This window comes from Hydractinia symbiolongicarpus, chromosome 8 (assembly GCF_029227915.1).
Source record: "Hydractinia symbiolongicarpus strain clone_291-10 chromosome 8, HSymV2.1, whole genome shotgun sequence".
Classification (NCBI taxonomy): domain Eukaryota; kingdom Metazoa; phylum Cnidaria; class Hydrozoa; order Anthoathecata; family Hydractiniidae; genus Hydractinia; species Hydractinia symbiolongicarpus.
In genome coordinates this window covers 26,007,333-26,033,461 of record NC_079882.1, presented here as the reverse complement: position 1 = coordinate 26,033,461, position 26,129 = coordinate 26,007,333, and the positions used below count along the sequence as shown (strand labels likewise).

The window sequence follows — 26,129 nt, the reverse complement described above, 5'->3', positions numbered from 1 at the left end:
TTGCGCCCTTACAATCATAGACAAATTCTTAAAAAATATTGGCCTGGGTACACGTCTTAAATGTTTAAATAAATACACTGTATGATATCCAAGTGTTAAATATCGTGAAGATTTTCTAATAAAATTGTCATACAAGAAATAAAATAAATAAAATGGTAAATCAGTTTTCAATGCCATCCATAAACTTCAAAAAACATGTCACTAAAGATATAAATACTATAAATCTCTATATTTTTAAATTTACATTATTACATTGAATCATATTAACATATATATTATTATTTACAAGTAAGTAGAAAATAAACCCTTGAAAACAGGATTTTATTCTTGTCTGGCAAAAAAACACTACTTTCACAGACACGATTTCAGGTAATTTTATAGCTTTTAAAACAAATTATTCTATGCAAAATTAAACGTGTAAATATTACCATCCTTAAGCAATTCGGCTGAAGAGCCCTACTACTAATCTAAAAAAGGTTATAAAAACTTGATGAAGTTTTGGTCAGAGTTTTAATTTTCTTTTGAAACCAGTCAACAGATCCTTAAAGTTCGGTTTCGAATGATGACCACCGGATCTAAAGTAATATGAAACTGGTTATATTTTTGTTTTATTTATTATAAATAGAAACTTTTAAAAGAAAAGATATAAAAATAATGTACCTTCTTTTCCATTCTGCAAATCGATTTTCGAACAAGCCTAAAATTACATATCCAATAATAGTAATGAAAAATAATTGTGTGTGAAGGCATATAAAATAATAACATGGATAGATAACTTGAACAAAACAACTTTATAACAGCTTTAAACACTCTACTGTTTCAAAACCTACCCAACACACAACTAACGCTGAGTTCTCCAAACTAATTACAAGCACAACTCTCTGAATGACTCCCCATTTTTAAAAAACAAAAACATATATTCTCGTTTTTTGCATAGCTTACGAAAGGTGAATGTCGTTTATGTTTTGTTTACAAACCACATTTCGTCCACACGACCATTTTTAATATTTGTGCCTTAATTATACACACATCCGCAAGCTACCTAACATTTCATCTTTGATATCAAGCTACCTAACATTTCATCTTTAATATCAAGCTACCTAACATTTCATCTTTAATACCAAGCTACCTAACATTTCATCTTTAATACCAAGCTACCTAACATTTCATCTTTAATATCAAGTTACCTAACATTTCATCTTTAATATCAAGCTACCTAACATTTCATCTTTAATACCAAGCTACCTAACATTTCATCTTTAATACCAAGCTACCTAACATTTCATCTTTAATATCAAGCCACCTTATATTTCATCTTTAATATCAAGCTACCTTACATTTCATCTTTAACATCAAACTACCTTACATTCCATCTTTAATATCAAGCTACCTAACATTTCATCTTTAATATCAAGCTACCTAACATTTCATCTTTAATACCAAGCTACCTAACATTTCATCTTTAATATCAAGTTACCTAACATTTCATCTTTAATATCAAGCTACCTAACATTTCATCTTTAATACCAAGCTACCTAACATTTCATCTTTAATACCAAGCTACCTAACATTTCATCTTTAATATCAAGCCACCTTATATTTCATCTTTAATATCAAGCTACCTTACATTTCATCTTTAACATCAAACTACCTTACATTTCATCTTTAACATCAAACTACCTTACATTCCATCTTTAATATCAAGCTACCTAACATTTCATCTTTAATATCAAGCTACCTAACATTTCATCTTTAATATCAAGCCACCTTACATTTCATCTTTAATATCAAGCTACCTAACATTTCATCTTTAATATCAAGCTACCTTACATTCCATCTTTAATATCAAGCTACCTAACATTTCATCTTTAATATCAAGCTACCTAACATTTCATCTTTAATATCAAGCCACCTTACATTTCATCTTTAATATCAAGCTACCTAACATTTCATCTTTAATATCAAGCTACCTAACATTTCATCTTTAATATCAAGCTACCTAACATTTCATCTTTAATATCAAGCCACCTTACATTTCATCTTTAATATCAAGCTACCTAACATTTCATCTTTAATATCAAGCTACCTAACATTCCATCTTTAATATCAAGCTACCTAACATTTCATCTTTAATATCAAGCTATCTTATATTTCATCTTTAATATCAAGCTACCTTACATTTCATCTTTAATATCAAGCTACCTAACATTTCATCTTTAATATCAAGCTACCTAACATTCCATCTTTAATATCAAGCTACCTAACATTTCATCTTTAATATCAAGCTACCTAACATTCCATCTTTAATATCAAGCTACCTAACATTTCATCTTTAATATCAAGCCACCTTATATTTCATCTTTAATATCAAGCTATCTTATATTTCATCTTTAATATCAAGCTACCTAACATTTCATCTTTAATATCAAGCTACCTAACATTCCATCTTTAATATCAAGCTACCTAACATTTCATCTTTAATATCAAGCCACCTTATATTTCATCTTTAATATCAAGCTACCTTACATTTCATCTTTAATATCAAGCCACCTTATATTTCATCTTTAATACCAAGCCACCTAACATTTCATCTTTAATATCAAGCTACCTTACATTTCATCTTTAACATCAAACTACCTTACATTTCATCTTTAATATCAAGCCACCTTATATTTCATCTTTAATATCAAGCCACCTTATATTTCATATTTAATATCAAGCTACCTTACATTTCATCTTTAACATCAAACTACCTTACATTTTATCTTTAATATCAAGCTACCTAACATTTCATCTTTAATATCAAGCTACCTAACATTTCATCTTTAATATCAAGCCACATTATATTTCATCTTTAATATCAAGCTACCTTATATTTCATCTTTTATATCAAGCTACCTAACATTTCATATTTAATACCAAGCTATCTCATATTTCATCTTTAATACCAAGCCACCTTACATTTCATCTTTAATACCAAGCTACCTTATATTTCATATTTAATATCAAGCTACCTAACATTTCATATTTAATACCAAGCTATCTCATATTTCATCTTTAATACCAAGCCACCTTACATTTCATCTTTAATATCAAGCTACCTTACATTTCATCTTTAATATCAAGCTACCTTACATTTCATCTTTAATATCAAGCTATCTTATATTTCATCTTTAATATCAAGCTACCTAACATTTCATCTTTAATATCAAGCTACCTTACATTTCATCTTTAATATCAAGCTATTTTACATTTCATCTTTAATATCAAGCTATTTTACATTTCATCTTTAATATCAAGCTACCTAACATTTCATCTTTACTATCAAGCTACCTAACATTTCATCTTTAATATCAAGCTACCTTATATTTCATCTTTAATACCAAGCTACCTTACATTTCATCTTTAATATCAAGCTATTTTACATTTCATCTTTAATATCAAGCTACCTAACATTTCATCTTTACTATCAAGCTACCTAACATTTCATCTTTAATATCAAGCCACCTTACATTTCATCTTTAATATCAAGCTACCTAACATTTCATATTTAATACCAAGCTATCTCATATTTCATCTTTAATACCAAGCCACCTTACATTTCATCTTTAATATCAAGCTACCTTATATTTCATCTTTAACATCAAACTACCTAACATTTCATCTTTACTATCAAGCCACCTAACATTTCATCTTTAATATCAAGCTACCTTATATTTCATCTTTAACATCAAACTACCTAACATTTCATCTTTAATACCAAGCTACCTTACATTTCATCTTTAATATCAAGCTATTTTACATTTCATCTTTAATATCAAGCTACCTAACATTTCATCTTTACTATCAAGCTACCTAACATTTCATCTTTAATATCAAGCCACCTTACATTTCATCTTTAATATCAAGCTACCTAACATTTCATCTTTACTATCAAGCTACCTAACATTTCATCTTTAATATCAAGCTACCTTATATTTCATCTTTAATACCAAGCTACCTTACATTTCATCTTTAACATCAAGCTATTTTACATTTCATCTTTAATATCAAGCTACCTAACATTTCATCTTTACTATCAAGCTACCTAACATTTCATCTTTAATATCAAGCCACCTTATATTTCATCTTTAATATCAAGCCACCTTATATTTCATATTTAATATCAAGCTACCTTACATTTCATCTTTAACATCAAACTACCTTACATTTTATCTTTAATATCAAGCTACCTAACATTTCATCTTTAATATCAAGCTACCTAACATTTCATCTTTAATATCAAGCCACATTATATTTCATCTTTAATATCAAGCTACCTTATATTTCATCTTTTATATCAAGCTACCTAACATTTCATATTTAATACCAAGCTATCTCATATTTCATCTTTAATACCAAGCCACCTTACATTTCATCTTTAATACCAAGTTACCTTATATTTCATCTTTAATATCAAGCTACCTAACATTTCATATTTAATACCAAGCTATCTCATATTTCATCTTTAATACCAAGCCACCTTACATTTCATCTTTAATATCAAGCTACCTTACATTTCATCTTTAATATCAAGCTACCTTACATTTCATCTTTAATATCAAGCTATCTTATATTTCATCTTTAATATCAAGCTACCTAACATTTCATCTTTAATATCAAGCTACCTTACATTTCATCTTTAATATCAAGCTATTTTACATTTCATCTTTAATATCAAGCTATTTTACATTTCATCTTTAATATCAAGCTACCTAACATTTCATCTTTACTATCAAGCTACCTAACATTTCATCTTTAATATCAAGCTACCTTATATTTCATCTTTAATACCAAGCTACCTTACATTTCATCTTTAATATCAAGCTATTTTACATTTCATCTTTAATATCAAGCTACCTAACATTTCATCTTTACTATCAAGCTACCTAACATTTCATCTTTAATATCAAGCCACCTTACATTTCATCTTTAATATCAAGCTACCTAACATTTCATATTTAATACCAAGCTATCTCATATTTCATCTTTAATACCAAGCCACCTTACATTTCATCTTTAATATCAAGCTACCTTATATTTCATCTTTAACATCAAACTACCTAACATTTCATCTTTACTATCAAGCTACCTAACATTTCATCTTTAATATCAAGCTACCTTATATTTCATCTTTAATACCAAGCTACCTTACATTTCATCTTTAATATCAAGCTATTTTACATTTCATCTTTAATATCAAGCTACCTAACATTTCATCTTTACTATCAAGCTACCTAACATTTCATCTTTAATATCAAGCCACCTTACATTTCATCTTTAATATCAAGCTACCTAACATTTCATCTTTACTATCAAGCTACCTAACATTTCATCTTTAATATCAAGCTACCTTATATTTCATCTTTAATACCAAGCTACCTTACATTTCATCTTTAACATCAAGCTATTTTACATTTCATCTTTAATATCAAGCTACCTAACATTTCATCTTTACTATCAAGCTACCTAACATTTCATCTTTAATATCAAGCCACCTTACATTTCATCTTTAATATCAAGCTACCTAACATTTCATCTTTAATACCAAGCTATCTCATATTTCATCTTTAATACCAAGCCACCTTACATTTCATCTTTAATATCAAGCTACCTTACATTTCATCTTTAATATCAAGCTATCTTATATTTCATCTTTAATATCAAGCTACCTAACATTTCATCTTTAATATCAAGCTACCTTACATTTCATCTTTAATATCAAGCTACCTTATATTTCATCTTTAATATCAAGCTACCTAACATTTCATATTTAATACCAAGCTATCTTATATTTCATCTTTAATATCAAGCTACCTAACATTTCATCTTTAATATCAAGCTACCTTACATTTCATCTTTAATATCAAGCTACCTTACATTTCATCTTTAATATCAAGCTACCTTACATTTCATCTTTAATATCAAGCTATCTTATATTTCATCTTTAATATCAAGCTACCTTACATTTCATCTTTAATATCAAGCTACCTTACATTTCATCTTTAATATCATGCGTTCTCTCACTTATCACAAGTAAGAATTGCCAAGAAACGAAATTTTGCTCACCAGTATGACTTTTTTTACGATTTCTTTAAGACGATGATAATGGATGTTATAATCTGACATAATTGTTAATGTTGTTTTTGATCACTTATCTTGAAAATTGATCCCTTTTAATTAATTAATTTAGAACATAAGAAAATCCAGGCAAAACCACAAATTTACCTTGGGATGGTCCATTTTCTTTTCTGCTAATAGCAAATTGTTGGAAGGCTTGTGTTTGCATAAACACTTTCAGAAACTAAAAAATACAACCAACATGGAAAAGATTTCTCACAAACAGTTCAATTGCGCCTCATCAAATGGGTCGCATTGGGACAAAAAGGAAGGCTGACTTCACATTTAAACGTGTGAAAAATTGATCAAAATTTGATAAGGTGTATAGGAACTGTGGGTCTTTTTGCGCACTAAACACTAAGTTTAAGTCTGAAATGGTTCACTAATTTAAAAAATAAATATAGAATCTTTTTGGTCCAAATTGGATAATGTCATCAACTAATTCCTCATAATTTTTGTGTAGAATTGACATTTGTTTAATTTTTTTAACATTTAGCGAGATCAAGAAAATGCAATTTACTGTCCAAACACAAAAACTAAAATGTGACATTGTATGTGATTGTCTTTTTGATGACTCTGTTTGTGCATACCAGGAAATGGTGTGATAAAATAGTTTGTGGTATGGATAAGCGAACTAAAAATTTCTTCGTTTTTTAATGAATTTAAACTTGTGTAGCATTGGAGAACATTCACATTTTTTCATTTACGCTATAAGATTGCCATATTAGAACGCACGTAGCACGTGCGCTTGCAATACACCAAGGCCAACAAAAAAAGTTACAGAAAAAATTTACAAAAATCGTGTTTAATAAGAGGAAGATAGTAAAAGGTATTGGTTATCAAAGTTATATATTTATGCTTTTTTGCAATGTCAAGATTTTTGACATTGGGATGGAGAGTATTGCGTTATCACTGTCAACACAGTGACACACCACAAACAACGTGAAATCAAACTTCTAACCAACCTGTTTTTTCTCTTTCGTATGAGAAGCTTTATAAAATCCTTTTCCCTGAAAAAAAGAGATTCATTACTTGTCATACCTCAACAGGTAATATATATACATAAATACAAGTTTCAAGAATATTGTAATTATTTCTAGACACATACTGTTATGACTTGATCGTGGTTTTCATTTTCTGTATAATACTCTTCAAAATGACCTGAACAAACAAACATACATGTTCATATCATTGGTTTCCTAAGCAGTAGTGCAAATTAAACATTTTACACAAGACTGCTAATAATAAGGTAAAAAATAATAGTTACCAATTAAATTTAGGTAAGATTGAACAAAAACTTCAGTGATCACTTGATTTTGTGCTTTTTGTTCTAAAATAAAAAAGGTAAAATCAGAAAGGGAAGTCCTAAAAGTGAAAAAATAAATTAATTTAAATTAATTTAAATAACACGTGTGTATGTATACCTGAAGCTCCAAATAGCTGGCTTTTTTGGCAAGCACACAAGATTTCGTCCTAAAGAATATTACAATAGTAATTTAAAGAACATAGAGGTTTTAAAAACATGTCAGCCAAAGATTGTTTAAAGCAAAAACAGAAACTAGAAGAAATTGTCTTACTAAAGCTGCAGTGACATCCTCTTTGATTTGTTTTGGAAGCTGGGCAACTTTCGCAGATTCCTTAAAAAAATAATCCTAAGGTCACTAGATGAAATAAGAAATAAAAAATAACTACCTTAAAAACCAAAAGAAAGAAAGAAAAACAAAAATAAACAACAAAACTTATAGATTCATGCTTCCATTTTTTAATAGAGAAAAGCATACCTGTCTTAAGAAAACTCCATCATCTAAGCTTACAACTGTAACCTAAGATAAAAAAACAAAATATTATGAGATACAAACACTACACAAATACAGTCCACTATGTCTGCATAACTTACATAATCCACAGGTAAATCTTCTATTTCTTGAAGAGCTGGCGGCAGCAAACCAATAAGATACGGCGATGGAAGACAGATGATATCCACAAGTTTTGTCGGTAAGACGGGGATGTATGTGTGCTGCAATAAATGCAGAAATATTAGGCAAAAATGCTATTTGCTTTCACAAGAAAGGTTACTCATATGATGAAACAATACATATACGATGAAAAATATTACCTCCCACGTAAACGGATACATCAAGGAAATCAAAGCATGACAACAAGAAGACAACAAACTAAAAAATAAACAAATGACATTGCTAATGACAGTGGCTTGTGTTGGGTCAAATACTTGTTAAAATATTGCTTTAGATATCTACCTAAGTGAACTGGAACAGATAATGAGTTTAGCTTCTACCAACATGCAAGTTAGCAGCTGAATTATCTACAGTATAGATGTCATCATGGTTAAAAAATGAAATAATTTCTCTTTGTGGATTACCTATCATTTATCTATAAACAATGTCAAATTTAAGCAATCCCTCCAAGAATTAACACAAAATTCTAAACAATTAGATGTACAACGAATAGTCATTTGTTTATAAAAAAAAGAGTGTGCAGAATGCTGCTTCTAGATAGATTTACAGTTGATATGTACATTATAATTAAGAAAAGATTTAATGACAAAAGAGAAGAACTTACCACTGAAATTGGTAAAGTTGCGAAAAGCAAGCTCAGATCAACCTAAAGTACAGATTTCAAAATATAATTGTACTGTATACAAGTTACTTTGACAGAAATCAACATATCATCAAGGTCATTTCAAGAATTTCAGGTAATTTAACAGAAAAAGCAATTAGGCGCATGTGTTATTTATTATTTAGCCAAAAAAGTTATATCTTATTTAATTTTCCAGACTCCACGTGATAAGTTCAACAGGCATAAAATAGCATTTTTAAAATTAGCAAGGCCATTTCATTGCATGTGCGAAGCCAAATAAATTGGAAACAGCTGGAAATACTAGACATTATTCCTGTTTAAACCCTTATATCTCCTTACCTATTTGTTAAAAGCATACAATGTATACATTTTTTTAGGAGCGTTCCAAGCTCTATAAATGAAGGTAATGGGTAAAGTAATTTTAGTATCAAATTTTATTATTATTAGGTTATCAAAATTTAAAACAGATCTTTTTCATTATTTTTATGCATAAGCAGAATTTTCCACAAGCCTTGTCAACTAGTAAGAGAGTAATTTTCAAATTGCTCTTAGATGCTAGAAGCTGTTGTTCCAAATAACGTTCTTATATATTTTGTTAGGTTTATTAAATTTATTTATTATGATAATTAGATGCTTATTTATTTACACTACTTGTTTTTGTATTTAACAGAAATATAGTAGCATGCAAATGCCAGAGGTTGTAAACCACTACTGGCATTCGTTAGCATCTCATTAATTTGCTTGAGTTAATTAAACTCACTTCATCACTTAAAAGAAGAGCTGAACTCACATGCTCATGTATAGCAGAATCACCAGGTCTTTTCAGAGTTACCTCCTTGATATTGTTTGAACCTCCACTCTTTGAGAGAAAAAATGTATATATAATAAATAATTTACAAAAACATTTTTCATTGCTGTAACATCAGGAGCATCTTACCGTAAAGAATGATACAGTAACTGAGGATGACTAAAACAGAAAGAAAAAGTAGAAATAAATTCCACTGTTTTCGGCTTTAAATTAAAAAGCATATATGAAAATATCTTACTGGTTTTGGTAGAGAGTGAGACAAAACAGCTTTGAGGAAAGAAAACACTGCAGTTGCCGATATATTGCGCTGTTTCTCTACTTCCTCTAGAATCTGGAATGTCAAATTATTAATAATAAGTAAAAATATATGCATTTTGGAACCTCAGGTGAATTACCACATATTTACATATTAGTATAATTAATACATAATAAGCCATTTTTCAGATCATTTTAAGCAACAATTTTTAATTTGGTAAATTAAAATCCTTTTTTTGCAATGGAAAATGTAAAAACAGTCATACACTTACTTGAGAATACATAGAGAATAAACCATGAGGACTTATGATGCAATAAACTTCTGGATATTTAGAAGAAGATACCTATAACAAAGATTATTGCAAAGGCCTTAAAGATAAACAGCAACAATAGTTTAGATTGAAATGGTACACAAAATTTATAAAAAACTTTTTAAAAATAAAAAGCAAATTTATAAAACATAAGACAAAAGCTATGGCTTCCATGGTAACTTAAAATTATAGAACTATTACACATGGTATCTTACAAAAACTAATCTTTGTTTCTGTGAATTTTGAAATAATCAGGGAGGTATTTAACATAATAATTTTGTAGAACTTACTTTTATAAGCTTGCAATAACCAAAGTTTCTTTTTCCTAGTACATCTGTCAACACAAAGGAAAATGTTTCACTAAAGTAAAGAGGAAAATGATAACGGCAAAGTAACTCATACAGGGTGTGGATGGAATGTAAGCTAACTGGTACTCCCACGTGCCGTAACTGAACGGAATGATACAATGCATGTAAGACTATCATGTGAGACGCATTTTTAGCAAAAAGTATTTTTTTTAAATATTTATTTAATTTTAAAATTAGCAGTTTAACTTATTTTATGAATTAAATGTTTCACTATTATTCTTGAAGATAACTTTGTTTTGTATATGTTATCACTGAGCGAAACAACTTTAACAAATTGCAATTGTATTTTTTTAACTATTATTAAGGCCAACCATTGCTTAAACAGCATTAGATATGACGTAATATTATAAAATATTTTTACCAGAAATTAATAATAAGCCCTGTACACAAGGTTGTTGTTAAATACATATCAATAAAGCTTACGAATGTGTTCCTTTCCCATATTGCCCTACCGCAAGAAGCAAGATTTATACAGCAAGGTTGGATAAAAACAGGATATTTTGTCCACATTAATCACAATATATACATCGGTTTTTTAGATTTAAGAAAATAAATATTTTTTACACATAAGATCTTTATTACACAAATATTAAGAGTTGTGTCTAGCATGCTATTAAGTTCAATAGATTGAATAAACTAGACACCATCACCTTTTATAACCCTAGCCCTATACTGTACAGAAATAAAAAAAAATTTTTCCCAGTAACATCACTTACCCATTTTTAAATCCATATCCTTCCGAAACGGAAAGGTCAGGAAAACAAAATTGAGGAATGCTTTCCATAACTTGATTTTCCTCACCAGATAAACTGTCTTCATCAATCTAAAAACAACCACAGAAAAATTTAAAAACTAAAAGTCATTTTGTGCTAGAGAAAAAAAACATTTTCTACACGAAAAAGTTTTTTACTGTAATGTAAATCTGCAAACCTTTGGAGGAAAACAAAAGGATATGTAAGGTGACAATATCGCCTTCGCATCTAAACAAAATTTAATGTTAAAGAATAATACACACACACACACAAAAAAAAAATCAATAAAGATGTTAAAAAATATATACTGTGAAAAAAATGCAAAATATTCAAGAATGAAAAACTACCTGGTTTTAAAGAGACAACTAAAACATGATCAAACAATGCACTTTCATCGTCTTGATACAAATCAGAATACTAAAAAAAATAAAAGTCATGCAACACACGTTTAAAAAAATTTACACCAAAGAAATTAAAAATATTAGGGATCTGAGTGTGAAGAGGTGTTGAACTCTGTCAAGTGATGTAATCACACTTTTTCAAGGCCTGGAAATTATCGGGTTGAATTAATTAACAAAGAGGAATGCTAGTTGCTCACTCGAAATAAACTCTTAAATGTTTTATCATGATTCTAGAACTCAGAATCCTTGTGCTTGTTGAACTAAAATTTTACAATTACGCTTGTAATAGATATACTGTGTTTGCTTACAAAATAATAATTTTTTAAACTTAAGAACATTATGACGTTAGAAAAAAACCAGGAAAAGGAAAAGTCAAATTACTGATAATCTATATATATAATACCCAAATACCTCTGTCTGTCATGCAAAATTAAAAAAGTCATACCTTATCAAATGTAACTTCAATCGGTGTTGTGTCAGCTCTTGGGCGTGATATATCTTTTTTTACAACATTAAATGTTTCATGTTTTCTTGCAGCAAAACTTTGCCATTTTTTAATCCCTTTTGAAAATCCATGAGTTGTAACATCTTTAAATTTTTTGTGAAACTTTTGTTTGGGTACTTGATTCCCATTACCTCCATCAATGTTATCAACATCATCATCATGCTCAAAGATAACATCGCTAAGCAAGTTTTCTGTACTATATCGAAGTGTTTTAATATCGTTTTCATAATCACTATCACGATTAAATAGAGATGGAGAAGAGACACTTTTTAATTTATTTAAATTGCTTCTTGGAACATAAAAATCAGTATTCTTGTTTAAATCTTCTTTGAGTTCATTTAAAATAGTTTCATCAATCAAAAGACCATGTCGTTTTTTTAACTCTAGTTCATCTATGTTGTTACTGTTTTGTTTAAACCTAACAGGAACATTAGGTAAGGCTGGTAATGGTCGTTTATATAATGGCTTTGTGGGTCTAACTGGAACTAAAGGTTTTTGAGAACATGTCAACCTTTCTTGATCCTTACCAACACTGCTTACATTATTTGGAGCAGCAGAAATTGATTTGTTCAGCAATTTATGTTCATTTTCTTCATAAGCAGTTGTTACATCATGACCATGTAAAATATTTTCCAAATTTACTGATTTGGTTTGTGGTCTATACTGAAACGTTCTTGGTGGTTTAGGTGGGCCAACTGGACTAGAATGTGGTCTTTCAAAAATGTTCACAGTTTTATTTGCATCTTTCACTTGAGGACCAAAATGAAGAAAAGGTTTTTGGGGTATCTGTGGTTTTGGCTTTAGTGTTGGTTTAAGAGGAATATGTGGCCTTGCGCCATCATTGTGTGCCATAGACAATTGTAATGTTTATTCTAAAAAGTAAATTTGTGACAAAGATTTACACTTTATTTTACTTCAAATTCCTGGCTTTCAGTTATTTGCTGCTATTCCATAAAATTATGTTAACAGCACATTTTTAAATATGATCAGAATAGCTGATTTTTCCTCTATTTTTTTAATTTTTGTATTTATCCAAACAAAAGACCGTAAGGGAAATAACTTTTAGAGAAAGAAATTTTTATGTATTTCTTTGAGATTTTTTTTCTTTATTTCTGAGAAGAAATTTTGTGAATAAAAGGAGAAAATGACTAATGATGTAAACACTAGTAACAAAACCAACAAATATCTTTCATTTCTATCGTATTTAAACAGTTTAGTCAGGCCATTTCAGTTTTAAAAATTATTTTTTGTGAATCGATGGAAAAGATCACAAGAACTTCTTCCAGTAAATATTTAGATCTTTCATTTTTACCCCAAATTCCTCTGATAATAAAATCTCTTTTTTTCAACAAAACTGACAGTTACAAAAAAAATACTTATGTCAACAATTTTGTAACAACTTAGTAATATTTAAGCTTAAAGGATAAAACAATAACTACAATAGACCTTGTTGGTGCCATGTGAAAAAACACAAAATATTTTCTTGTTTTGATGTGTTGTGAATTTAGATCATTTGTCTCGTTCTTAGAAGTTATCATACTTGGGTGACTTGTGTTTTATTATTCCCAGGGAAAATCACTAAAAAACATTAAATTTATTTAATGATTTTCATCTCTAATAAGTGTGCTTATAATTCGTTTTATAAGTGTGCTTTTTTTGGTTGTGACAGTCATTATAATTGTGAGTTTTCCACATGTATTTTACTTTTGTCTAAAACTGATTTATGTTGGCTAGGCGAGGCACACAAGCCCACCCATAAATCCTGTCAGTTTCACAAAATGCTTTTTGTATGTTTGTATGTGTAACTTGTCGTCCCCATCATCCTCTTTGTTGAGGTTACAATGTGTGATTGTTTCTTTAGGCCAGCAAAGCATGATGCTGGAATTTGATGTATTTATTTAGGTTTAACAGTCTTGGTCATGAATATTTGCGCCCACGTGCGGTGGTATGTACACCTACATTAATACAGGCGTGCAATCAGTATCGCACGCCATTAATACAGGCGTGCAATCAGTATCGCACGCCTAACTTATGATTTTGGCGTGCAATTATTACATTCAGGAGAGCGGCAGCCCGGAGTTTTCGAAGCATAATAGTTGGCAAAAAAATTGCTGACGTAATTTTGTTGTGAAATTTAAATGGTGTTATTATGAAGAACTTAAGGTATAGAGAACATTAAAGTCGGCCCCTTTCCTTTATACTGACACTCTTATGCTCGGCTGGTGCATTACACTCAGACTCGAACGAAAGACCATTTGGAACCATGCCACAAGTCATTTCGACCTTCATCGTCACAGAGAATACTGCGAGAAGAGTGCGCACCCATGCAAGCTAAATACAATCAGAACATAGGAGAGGTTAGGTGTCCTGTACCTTAATACAACTTTCGGACGAATGTTCTCGTAATGTAATAATACCAAAGAAAAAACATGTTCAAAAAAGTTTAAAAAAATCTTTTTAAAAGGGGAAAGAGAAATCAAATATGTTTAGTAATAATAATCGAAAAAATTGTATATCGTATTAAAAAGAAGTCCAGAAGTTCTGTCCCCCAAACGACACAGCAGGCAATAAGTCAGCCCTGCCCTCGGTTTTGTGAGAAGAGATGTTCTGCGAGGACTCTAACAATTGAGTCTCCTGTACAGTTTTGCTTTGCAATGAACTGTGCCTTTGACAGCCATTTTTGAAGCATGTCACCGTTGACTTCTGTGATATTCAACTTAATGATGCTCTGACCTTCAGTTCGTAAATAGCACGTGTAGAACTTACTTCCCAATCAGTTTATCTTAAAACATAGAGAGCTAGTTGGGACAGAACTATTAACTTAAGAAGTACACCATCTGGAAGGTAGGTCAATAGGACTTGTACTTCATCTCCATTTGTCATCGTCTTAAGGAGATCAATACAAGGTTAATGACGAAATTTTTTGCTAGCTGAAAAACAAAAAAATATTGTTGATGCAATGCTGACGCAAAACATTTGAAATGTATCTCACGTCAGCAATTTTAATGAAGATGGGTATTTAATAGAAATACATTTTAGAGATACATTTTAACACGGAAGAACAATAATGTATTGGGTACAGTTTGGGTAAGGGATTACTCTGAAATAGCTCAGTTCTGCTTGGCGTGTGTACAAAGTAGGACAAGGCGTATGATAAAGAGCACGCCCGAATTTCACATGGCATTTGCGGAGGCGTGCGCGTGCGATTGCACGCCATTCATGACCAAGACCGGTTTAAATTTGTTATGGAATATTTTGTATTCTGTATGTATGGGTTATGCCCAAGGCAAGCGAGATGTAAGTTCCTTTACCCCTGTACACTGCTTGAGGCTGCTGTTTCAGTGTAAGCGTGGCATAGTTCCAGTATATTATGACGATCCTAAGCATTAACAGAACACTTCCTCGTCATTTTAGAACAAAATCTGGTAATTTTTAGGAATCATACAATCGCTTTCTTTTTATTTAAAACAATACAGCAATGTTAGAGCTTCATGCAACAAGTTTTTATTTATTACAAATGGTTGTTTTTGAACCTTTCTCAAGGTTTATACAAGCTAATTAAAGTTTATGTATGAGATATAAACTTATTGAAAAAATAGTTCATATGTATTTAACAACAACAACAAAAGTTCTGACACTAGCAAAAGCTAGCATTTAAGCAGTAACATGTTTATGTTAACATAAAGGAGCAAATAATAATGCAGTATATCCAGATATTGTTTCTGAAAATCATTTATAGTCAATACTTATTCGACATATCAGAAGAAAGATTGTTTCAAACAATCAAAACGTATCTTAGATAACAAAAACCTCCCTGTAGATCATATGAAAAATAAACAAAAAAGGATTGTAGAAAGCAAAACAACGCTAGTTATGTTATTTTAACAGAGGCATTATCCCACATAATAAATAAGCTCTCTTTCAATTCCAGATAAAAGGAATTACTCCTATGAACCAAAACAATGTAATCACTTATAATTGACAATGTTCACATACTCCTATGTGAACAGACATAGCGCTGTTGCTAGGCAACACATATTAACCTGTAAGTGGAGAGCGTTTATTATGCTCTCCTACTCTTACCTTCAGGTGGTATGAAGTTTACTATAGTATGTATAGCATTGCAGCTACCGCAAGTAAATTTATATACCACACCTGAGATGATTGAAGATGAAATTTTATCTTTGAAGAATAGAAACCTATGTTAGTGTTGATCATTATGATTATTCACCTAAGGAAATAGTCTTGTTAGAGTCTATCAAGTAATAAAGTTACTTAATCAACTTAAACAGCTAGGTGTTGAGAAGTCATGAAATTTGTCGTAGTGCATCTGACTTTTGTAGGATCGCAGTTTATCACGCATTTAGATTACAACAGGAGCGTGCAGAGGGGTGGGCGCTTGATCACACACCTTTTATGACCAAGCCTGCTATTCAATCTAAAAATGAATCCATTAATTATTGATACATATATCTGAAAGATATGAATATTATGAATGGTTTCTATGAACAACACAAAAGTTGTGAGCATGGATATTATAACTATTATTTATTATGTGATAGGATGGTTTATTGCATACAGGGAATAACCAGAATCAACAATAGTCCTTGCTTTTGCATAAAAGAGTTGTGAAGGCAAAATCTAGCCACTGTAAATTTAGATACAATGGCTCCTCAGCAGCAAAAACTGAATGTCACCATTAATTCAAAGGGCTGGGAAGATGCATAGATTTTACTTGGCTGTCACAAATTTCAAAATAGAATATATATTAGAATTCCTTTTGGGACTAATTGAACTTTAAGCAGACAATATATATTTTAGATCTGGATGATGTCACAGAAAAAAAACTACATACAACATGCTTTTATGACATATATACTGCAACTGTAACAAGTTGTATTAATGTTGCTTATATTCCCAGACCCCTTACATAAATTAACAGCCAAAAAAACAAAAACATGTTTGGTAAGCTGAGAAGACCAATCATCCATTCTAAATTTATTTATTCCAAAGGGGTGGGGAGGGACATTTTCTGATTTTGAAATCAAAATATAGTTTGAATTTAGTTTAGATTTAAAACATTTATTAGTGAGGCAGTATTTCTAGCCATAGTGGAAACGTTTTCAGCCATTAGTTTGATTTATTTACCCGAAGTCTGAATCACCATTCCTGTCCTTTCCTTCCTGCTTCTGACACAAGTGAAGGTGTCCAGAATTGATACAAATGCCCCATGTAGGGTGAAATAGCAAAGAAGATATTAAATTATTGGATTTAACCTTACAAATTATTTCAAACTTTCTTATACATAAAAGCATATGTTGCAACGACAATAAACATCTATAAAATCTATTAAATCGTCTTACCTATTTTAGCTAACATAAAATATCAATCAACTTTTTTGAAATAGTGATACAGACTACTCTGTCCAAAATTTGATTACCCAATCTTGAAGTCATAAATTAAAACATGTCAACAACAAAAGAGCAATCTCAATCTCAATGACTCACGCGGAAGATTTTTCACAAAAAAGAAATTATATAGCGACAGCTTGCGACCAATCTTTTTTTAATTGTTTATATAGTCAGGTGCACTTCATGAATTTGGAGTACTGCTTAAATATGTTGGGTTTCCAGCCAGCTAAGCTGGGAAACACAATTTTGCTCCCCCCCCGCTCCCCCCATCCACCACCAACCACACAACACACGGAAGAGACAACAAAACCTCAGCTTGTCAAACAGAATTCCTTGTGCAGGGGTTAATGAATTTTATTACCTCACTTAATTTTTTTTAATGTCACATGCTCAGAAATAAATTCTGTGTGTGCTGAATGACCTACATATGATGGTCACACTTCTCTTCCCATTTAAAAACGCTTCTCTTCTATGATTCAAACAATTCTCTTCTGCGTTTTAACACTTTTCTTTAGTGTTTTGACACTTTTATTCTTTTGCGCTCACCACTTCTCTGCATGTGGCTTTCTCCTTAAAACTAAATTTAAAAATCTGGATGCAATTTTGCATTGATTGTCTATATAGCTATATTTTTAACTTTTTGCAAATATACTGGCTAACATGCTCAATTTACTAACAGTTTTATATTGTAGCAGATCCCGGTGTCATGTGCATGAATAAAATAATATCACGAATCATTAATACACCTTTACGATAATTCGGGAAAACTAACACTCCATCGCAGCTTATTTAGCGATCGGAGGAGGTAAACATCACACTTTTGTAAGAGTTTATTAATGAGAAAACACGTTTTTCCTTGATAACTTTTCTTGCCGCGTTTTGTTTTTAATTAAAAATACACATAATCTGTATCTTATTATTATTAACGTTTCCTGAAAATTTGAAAAAAATTGATACAACGGAAGTTAAAAAACTGGAGAAAACACGCTTTCGTCTCTAACAAACTCTCATAAAAACACGATTTTTACCTCCTTTTTTCCGATATTGTAAAACGATGGAGAGCCGTAGAAACGCATGTACAATTGAATTACCATAAAGGTATTTTGCAACTCTGGCTGTCCAGAGTAATCAATATGTGACTGTCCAGGGGAATTTGATAACAAACACCTAGCGTTATTACTGTTTAAAGCATTAATATTAACGCTTTAACGTTACGCAAAATATAAATTTTTTTGTAATGATAATAATGTTAAGACAATAATAATAATTAGTGTTAAAATAACGTTATTAACGTTAAAAAAGCATGATTACGCCATTTTGATTTTCGTGTGCTGGCAAAATGTCAAGAGGAATCGATCCCCTGTCTCCCGCACAGAATATGAGAGCTATAACCACTAATCTCTGGCGCCATACGCCACACAAAATAGATTTCTGTCTTGGTTGGACACTTTTAGATCTCAGAATTATTGAATAGTCCTGGTCCTTTTAATCCACAAACAAGCATATTCATAGCCAACCTGACCATTCTAGCTAATTCATCGACTCCTGATATAGTTAAAAGAACTACGTAGACATAAATCTCTTTTGCCTGGCCCCTTCGTCGTTGGTAACCAGGTCTTACACAAGAAATGCAGTCATGCGGTTCTTAACTAGCGTTATTTCTTTTGTTCTTCGTAGCAATATAACATTTATCAAATTGCTCTGGACAGTCACATATCATGGTGGTGTCCACCAAGCAAACTACAAGCTTTTTATCTCTATAATAATACAGACACTGTGTGTATCTATAACAGGCAAAGTGGATGTGTTCATTTTCCTTTGATGTAGCCAAAAAACTCAAGTCTAATTGGTTAATCTTGCTGCTGTTAAGGTGCGACTTCAATATTACTACTTTAATGTCAATATCTTATATTTATTTAAGAGTTTGGTAAATGTTCTAGTTGTAAGTTGGTGATTTGATGAGGCATGAGGCATTATCTAAATGTGCAGATCATCCCATTCGAAGTTATCGCACGTCAAAAAGTTGTTTGTTACCGAATCTTCCAAAGATCAGTTTGGTTGTAACATTTTGCCAAAACGGTTTAACGTGCGAACTTATTTTTTCCGGAAAAATAACCATATGAAAAACTCACCAACTCGCAACTTGGGAACTCACTCACTCGAAGATCACCTATTCTCTTTTTTTAATGAAACCATTACAGTGCACTTAAAACTTTGAGGCCAAATAACTTGGAAACAAAGTGGTGAAGTCTGTTATTTTTTACTGTGTGGGTAACTATGGGCCACCTAAGACCAATTTGGGTAAGTTTCCAAAACCTGGTTCCCCAAATCCTTTTCGGAATGAACAAGTTGTTGACGTCATCAAAATACGAGCGTGTGAGTACAATTATTGAATGATTTGTGAGTGTGTGTGCAAGTATAAGATAAAAAACAGAAATTCGTCGTAACATCATTTTTATCGATAGCTTACATTTGTCTGCTACACCTTAGACATTGTGAAAACTTTTACTTCGTATTTGCGTCATAAAAAAAAATCTTATTTTACATTTTTTTTTATGTTGCAACAAATTCTGCTATCTAAATGCTTTTTTCTCCTAGCTAAATGTTTTGTTGCTACATTCAAACATTATTCCTTTTTCTTCACAAGCACGAAACTCTGGAGACTAAATTAACCCAATCGCATTTAATTTTATTGTTTTGTAAGTAACCAAAAGTAAAAACGTGCCTGACAGGAAATTATTGGATCCAGTGAGAATGATGTGCACTCAAACAATGGAATGAATTATTACAGACCATCTGTAACAACGATGTACGGAATTTTCTTTCTCATGTTTTATAACATTATTATCCATTTTCATCTTACCAATCATTATGTGCATAATAAAATGAGTGGTAGTAATGGGGCAAAGTTTCATGTGTCTTTGTATTCTTATTTGTTTTTTCACATTTTTGTGGCCACCTGTTGTTTGAAAGTAGCGAATATAAAAAAGAAAAGAAAGAATGAATATCATTCAAACTAAATTGTTACATTTTTACTGGTTTTTACCAGCATTTAACAATTTAGTCTTCTGTACTATCTGGTGAAATCCATGTCAATAACACCTAAAAATGATACCTACCATACTGCTCTATTACCAGAAGCAAATCATTTCAATATGCTCAATGTGATTGCAAAGATATAAATAGATTAGAATAACAGTCAACACAAGAAAAATTAATCTTTAGAATCGTGTTTTAGAGAGAGTGAGGAAATCTTTATGGAGAGAAAAAATAAAGCACATAATGATAGTTATTGATAGTACATGATAGTTTAGTAGGTGACGTTTCAGGAGATCCTTCTCCCATCATCGGGCAAAGTAAAATGATGTTGCGCATGTATTTATATAATTGCAGAGGATCGAAATTCATAAAAATTAACCAATTAGAAACAAGCTGATAATACAGTTAATTACGGTGATTAACATTTTCGTACCTAGATGTAGGTAACTACTTCTTCTGTAGGGCTGGTAACCAAATCTCAGGAAGTTGATACGAGATGCTGTTTATGTGTTTGTTACGTTCTACACTGTTGATGGTTTCTTTAATCTTCCTGGCCGTTGTTCTGGATTCTCTGTCAATGATTTTTTTCTCCTCCCAATTAAATTGATGACTTCTGCTCCAGCTGTAGTCTGCAATTTCGTTTTTCTTCACATCTCCGTTTCTCACTGTGCGCATATGTTCTTGTACTCGTTGCTTAAACTTTCTTTTTGTTTTGCCTATATACACTGCATCACAATCTTTACACGGAATTTCGTAAACAAGGTTTATTTTGTCTTTTGGTTTAGACAAAGTGCTTCTTAAGGTGTCTTTAGAGTTAAGAATGCATTTTTTCTTGTGTTGCCTTAAAACTCGACGAAGGATCTCTCTGGTACCTGGTGCGAAGGGTAGGAATGCTGATGCGATAAATTCCTCTGATGTTTCTTTGTTGTCTCCGTTGCATCTTCTCTTCATTTTATTTTCTACTTGCGTGATGACTTTATGACTGTATCCATTTGTGATTAATTTACTTTGCCTGATGATGGGAGAAAGATCTCCCGAAACGTCGCCTACTAAACTATCATGTTCAAGTTATGATAAACTTTCCACAGTAATATGAATACTGAACAGACAAACCTAAATAATATCTTCGATAATACTGTATTTCATTTGAGAATTGTCAAAATTTGGTTTTCCTGAACTTATTAAAACAATGTTCTTTGTTTAAAAAATATAACAACGAGATTGTGTGAAACCCAACATCGTCCTAATTAATTTCAAAAAAACATTGAAACAAAGAATAGTGTAAACACTGAAACACATTTTTAGAAAATATCGGAAAGTTTCTCATTTAATTATACCGTTTGCCTTTCATGCACGCCAGCAAGTACTGTATGAGTACATTAGTATACTCAATGCCTACTCGTGGAACACCCACAGAAAAAAATACTCGTGCCTATAGTTTAATACTGTGTATAGTTACTCTTGATCGGCACTGTAGTTTTATAATAATGTGCATTATGAGAATATCAGGGTGATTTTTTAGGCTAAAAACAATAGGTCTTTTGTTTAGAATAGAAAAACTAAGAATAATCACCAGCAAAAACAGGTCAGTTATTTTTTGCTTTGCCCTTTTAAGGAAGCTTTAAGAGCTTCATGTTAGCTTTCCTTTATTGGTGTTTTCCACATTCTGATTTTCCCTTTTTGTGAATTTTATTTGTCCTGTTTATTTGTCCTGTTTTTGTTGATATATAGGTATTGCCATTTCAAAATCCTGCTTTTTTAAAAAATTAGATTCACAACATTTAAATTTTGTTTCCTTTGAAAAACCTGTCTCAGTAAGCGCTCAAAAAGGGATGAAGCCTCAGTGGTATAATCAATGTTTTTTGAGTGCATATGCTTACATAGTGTTTTATTTGAATCATTTTTGTTCTGGTTGTATATGTAAACACCATTTTTAAGTGCAGGATGAATTTTCACAGATTCCCCAACATTTATCCATATCCACACACAAAATTATATTTGCACAAAAATTTCTAGAATTGTCAATTCATAAAAAAATCTTTGCAAAAAATTTGAAAGGGAATTTATTTTCCTGGAATTAATAATCACGGTCAAAAATATTAGAGAAACATGCATAAACTGATTATTATTTGCAATTTTTTTTCCTGGAGGTAAAGAAATGGGTTTTGCGAATAAATTACCAGACATTATCAAGATTTAACAACAACAAACAAAAAAATATCACCAAATAAATTGCATTACAGCAACAGTTTTTATAATCCTTGTTATTTGTTTCATATTAAAGATACTATTCAATAGGGTTATTACGTAAAAAATGTTAGCTGATAACAATTATTTTTTTCCCTCAGTTGTTTTTAATATTTCTTTACTCTTTACATTTAAATTTAAAAAATCCCAAAATTCGAAATTATTTTTAACACATCTCTTTGCCTATAGTTAGTATAGTTATTTTCAGCCTTTAAGTGGTTCTTTTTTCCCACACAGTAATTATTATTATATACATATTTAATTCCATTAATATCATTGTCTGACATCCTGAAATAGATATTGTTTTTTTTAAAAAAAAATTTAAGCATTAATTACTACTTTTTGTATTATAGAAGACTGCAAATTAAAGGAGGAATTAAAAGTTTGGAAAAAATTTGTCCATATATTTTAAATTTTGTTTAGTTGTAAATAATGATCATGTTTGAAATATGACGAGTAAGTTAGCATGGAAATCATTTGAAAGGAATTTAAAAAGTTTAAAAAATTCTAAAGTAAGTATTATTTCTGTTATTCAATTCTTGGTTTTTGAAGCAAGGATTGAAATTACTACAAACACCAACTTTTATTAGCTATATCTTTAGACTTGTACACCTAAAAAAATTTGTAATAGCAGATAACATACATTGAATTACATAAATACTTGTGTAATACAATAATATATGTTACATTTGCTTAAGAACCTGTGAGAAAGAACCTGCAATATTTTTGATTTTTTTTAAATAATTTAATCATATTTTGGCAAAAAACAATATCACTTTCTATTAACTATACTGATGTAAAATCTAATTACCCATTTAGATTAATCACACAAAGATTAGGTGCAACAAGATTTTAGTCAAAAATATTTCTAGAAATTTATTTACTGAAATTTGAATTGACCAAAATTTTTCATGCCAAATTTTTAAACCAAAAAAGTTGCTTTCATTTCATTGCAATTTCCCATAGCACAAAACGGCCACAATTTTTTTTTGTTAGCCTTTGTGCACAAAATTAGAGATTTTTCTCCAAACTAACTTACCTACATAAAAAATACTTTAATCAGAGTAACTTTCCCAAGTCCAGAAACTTCCGAAATTCTTTGGATAAACTTCAACATATCCCCAAATTTAAAAGTATTTGGAAGAAAAAATATACTGATATCTGAAATCCGGAAGTATTTGCAAAATAAACTCCAGCGATTTTGTGATTGATAAGTTTTCAAATTCCCTGCTGTAAAAGAAAGTTTAAAAGGAATAATCACAGAAGATGGATTATTGTTTCTTTGTGTTTACCTTTGGTCATAAGTAAGAAATGCAACACCTTTTTTTAAAAAACATTTCTAGAAAATAATGTTGTTTATTTATTTTTAGTTTTTACATTTGGAGATTATTTTTTGAAAGAGAAATTTTGTGATTCAAAGGCAAAACATAGCTTTTAAAACCAGACCTCGTAGAAATTTTATCAGATAGACTTATGTGAAATGACTATTAAAGAAGTTTGTACTGAATAAACTTTTTATAAATGTTGTTTTTTGTTTTTTCTTTAGACAAAGTTGTGAAAAATTTTATCTGCTTATGTAGTTTCAACTTAAACTTTTAATTTCAAATTCAAGTAATAATATAAACAGGAAATTTTATCAATAACCAGCTAGCCTTTCTATGCTACTACAAATATAAAAAAATTAAACGACATTAAAACAAAAACACATCAGACATACCTTCAAAAGCAATACTTGGTAAATGTTTCAGCTGATATATGAAACTGCAGTTATATTCGTTTGGTTTTTATTGTATCATAAAGGTTTATTACTCATTGTGTTATTAAAAAAAGAATAGTGATAGTAATTAATTAGTCTATATAAAGCTTGTATCGTATTTTGTTTAAGACACACTTTTAAGTGATTATTCTTTATATTTTATTGTTAATTGCTTAATTGCTTCATTTTTATCATTATTTATACCATGTGCAGCTGAAAGTGATTTATTCCAAACATTGTAACTGTAATTTACCGTTACCTTTGTGCTTAAAATAAAATTTTTTAAGATGTAACAAGTTTTTATGTATTGAAAGGTCTCAGAGTTTTCACATAGCCTGCAACCGTGCACATTAATTAGTGAAAAAAATGCCAAAAGTGATCTTTTCTCCCCCTCTCGCCCTTTTTCACTGTTGTGGGCTCTGTATGCTGGGTTTTAGGCCAAAAAATTTGTTATGTGTCGCGTTAACATTGAATTGGGGGGAAGGGGTTATTAAATGTGTGTTTTTAAAATTTCCCTATTATTAAGTCCAGGGTTGTGAAATCTGGTTAACGAAAGGTAATGCAACAGATTTAAGATAAAATTTGTATGTAAAAATTTGATTAAATATATTTCTTCAGGGTGCCAAGCCCTGCCTAATGAACCATTATTATAAAATTTCATTTATAAACAGCAAAATGTTAAATAAAATAACAGACCTTAGGATTATTATTAATACATTGTAACACATTTCATCTAATGTCAATCTTGAAAATATCTTCATTATAACATATTTTTTATACATCTTGACTTTAATTTAGGAACTATCAGACTTAATATTACTGCAGCCTTTTTACTTCATGCCAGCACATAAAAATTGCAGTTGTGAATGCCCAGGATTGTCATGCCTCCTTAAAACTCCTTAATCCTCCTAAATTTTGAAAAGTCTTCTCAAAACTCCTTAAATCTCCCCCAATCTTCTCCTTAAGGTTCCTCAATTTTTATTTTACAAAACCGTGTAGTTTGTTATGTTTCAAAAATGCATAAAAATGCTACATGCGTACAGAAATAATTTGTTCTTCACTCGTGTCGTTTTAAAATTTCCTTAAATATTCTCAATCTTTTTTTGAAAATGTAAATTATATTATATATTATAATTTTTTATGAAAATACCGAAAACACCGAAGAAAAATAGCATTTTACAGATGATTTTTTTACACTGTTAATATAGTTTTTGGAATAAAAATTTCATAAAAAAGATGTGAATCCTTCCCAGCAGTATTAAAATTCAGATTTAGACAAAATGGTTAAACATTTAGATTAAAAATATACAAAGTGAGGCAAGTTACTTAACACCTTCAAATGAACAACTACTCTGTTCTTTTTAGTTAGTGAAAGCTGTAACAACATACTTAAAGTAGAACACACATATTTAAACGTTAGATATTGGAACGATGAACAAAGGTCTTGTGTTTTGTATGCTTTATTTTGGAATTCAAATATTTGGATTTTGGGTTTAAATAAAAAGCTGTCGTAAAATGT

The 26,129-nt window shown here is 30.4% G+C and overlaps 2 protein-coding genes across 4 annotated transcripts in view; one reads left to right on the top strand and one right to left on the bottom strand.

Moving 5' to 3' along the window:
- Positions 1–87: 87 nt before the first annotated feature.
- On the bottom strand, positions 88–24,587 carry LOC130654595 (DENN domain-containing protein 2A-like). 3 transcript variants are annotated; one of them, XM_057457207.1, is made up of 23 exons: positions 24,572–24,587; positions 12,098–13,029; positions 11,599–11,668; positions 11,430–11,479; positions 11,216–11,322; positions 10,422–10,491; positions 10,093–10,164; positions 9,804–9,896; positions 9,695–9,724; positions 9,548–9,616; positions 8,740–8,781; positions 8,418–8,482; positions 8,276–8,333; positions 8,057–8,176; positions 7,941–7,982; positions 7,737–7,796; positions 7,584–7,632; positions 7,427–7,489; positions 7,268–7,320; positions 7,125–7,169; positions 6,268–6,343; positions 661–697; positions 88–575 (listed from the first exon to the last, which is right to left on the bottom strand). In XM_057457207.1, the coding sequence occupies exons 2-23, from the start codon at positions 13,007–13,009 to the stop codon at positions 503–505; spliced, it is 2,256 nt and encodes a 751-aa protein (XP_057313190.1). In that variant the 5' UTR covers positions 13,010–13,029; positions 24,572–24,587; the 3' UTR covers positions 88–502. The 3 variants fall into 3 exon arrangements, with proteins under 3 accessions (XP_057313190.1, XP_057313189.1, XP_057313188.1); XM_057457206.1 differs by lacking the exon at positions 24,572–24,587 and adding an exon at positions 17,306–17,717; XM_057457205.1 differs by lacking the exon at positions 24,572–24,587 and having other exon boundaries at positions 12,098–15,243.
- Positions 22,143–26,129, top strand: part of LOC130654594 (uncharacterized) — a 17,539-nt gene continuing 13,552 nt past the window's right edge. The window contains exons 1-2 of the mRNA XM_057457204.1: positions 22,143–22,192; positions 23,278–23,366. Of these exons, the coding sequence (XP_057313187.1) occupies positions 23,304–23,366 (63 nt within the window). The 5' untranslated portion in view covers positions 22,143–22,192; positions 23,278–23,303. The remainder of the gene's footprint in view (positions 22,193–23,277; positions 23,367–26,129) is intronic.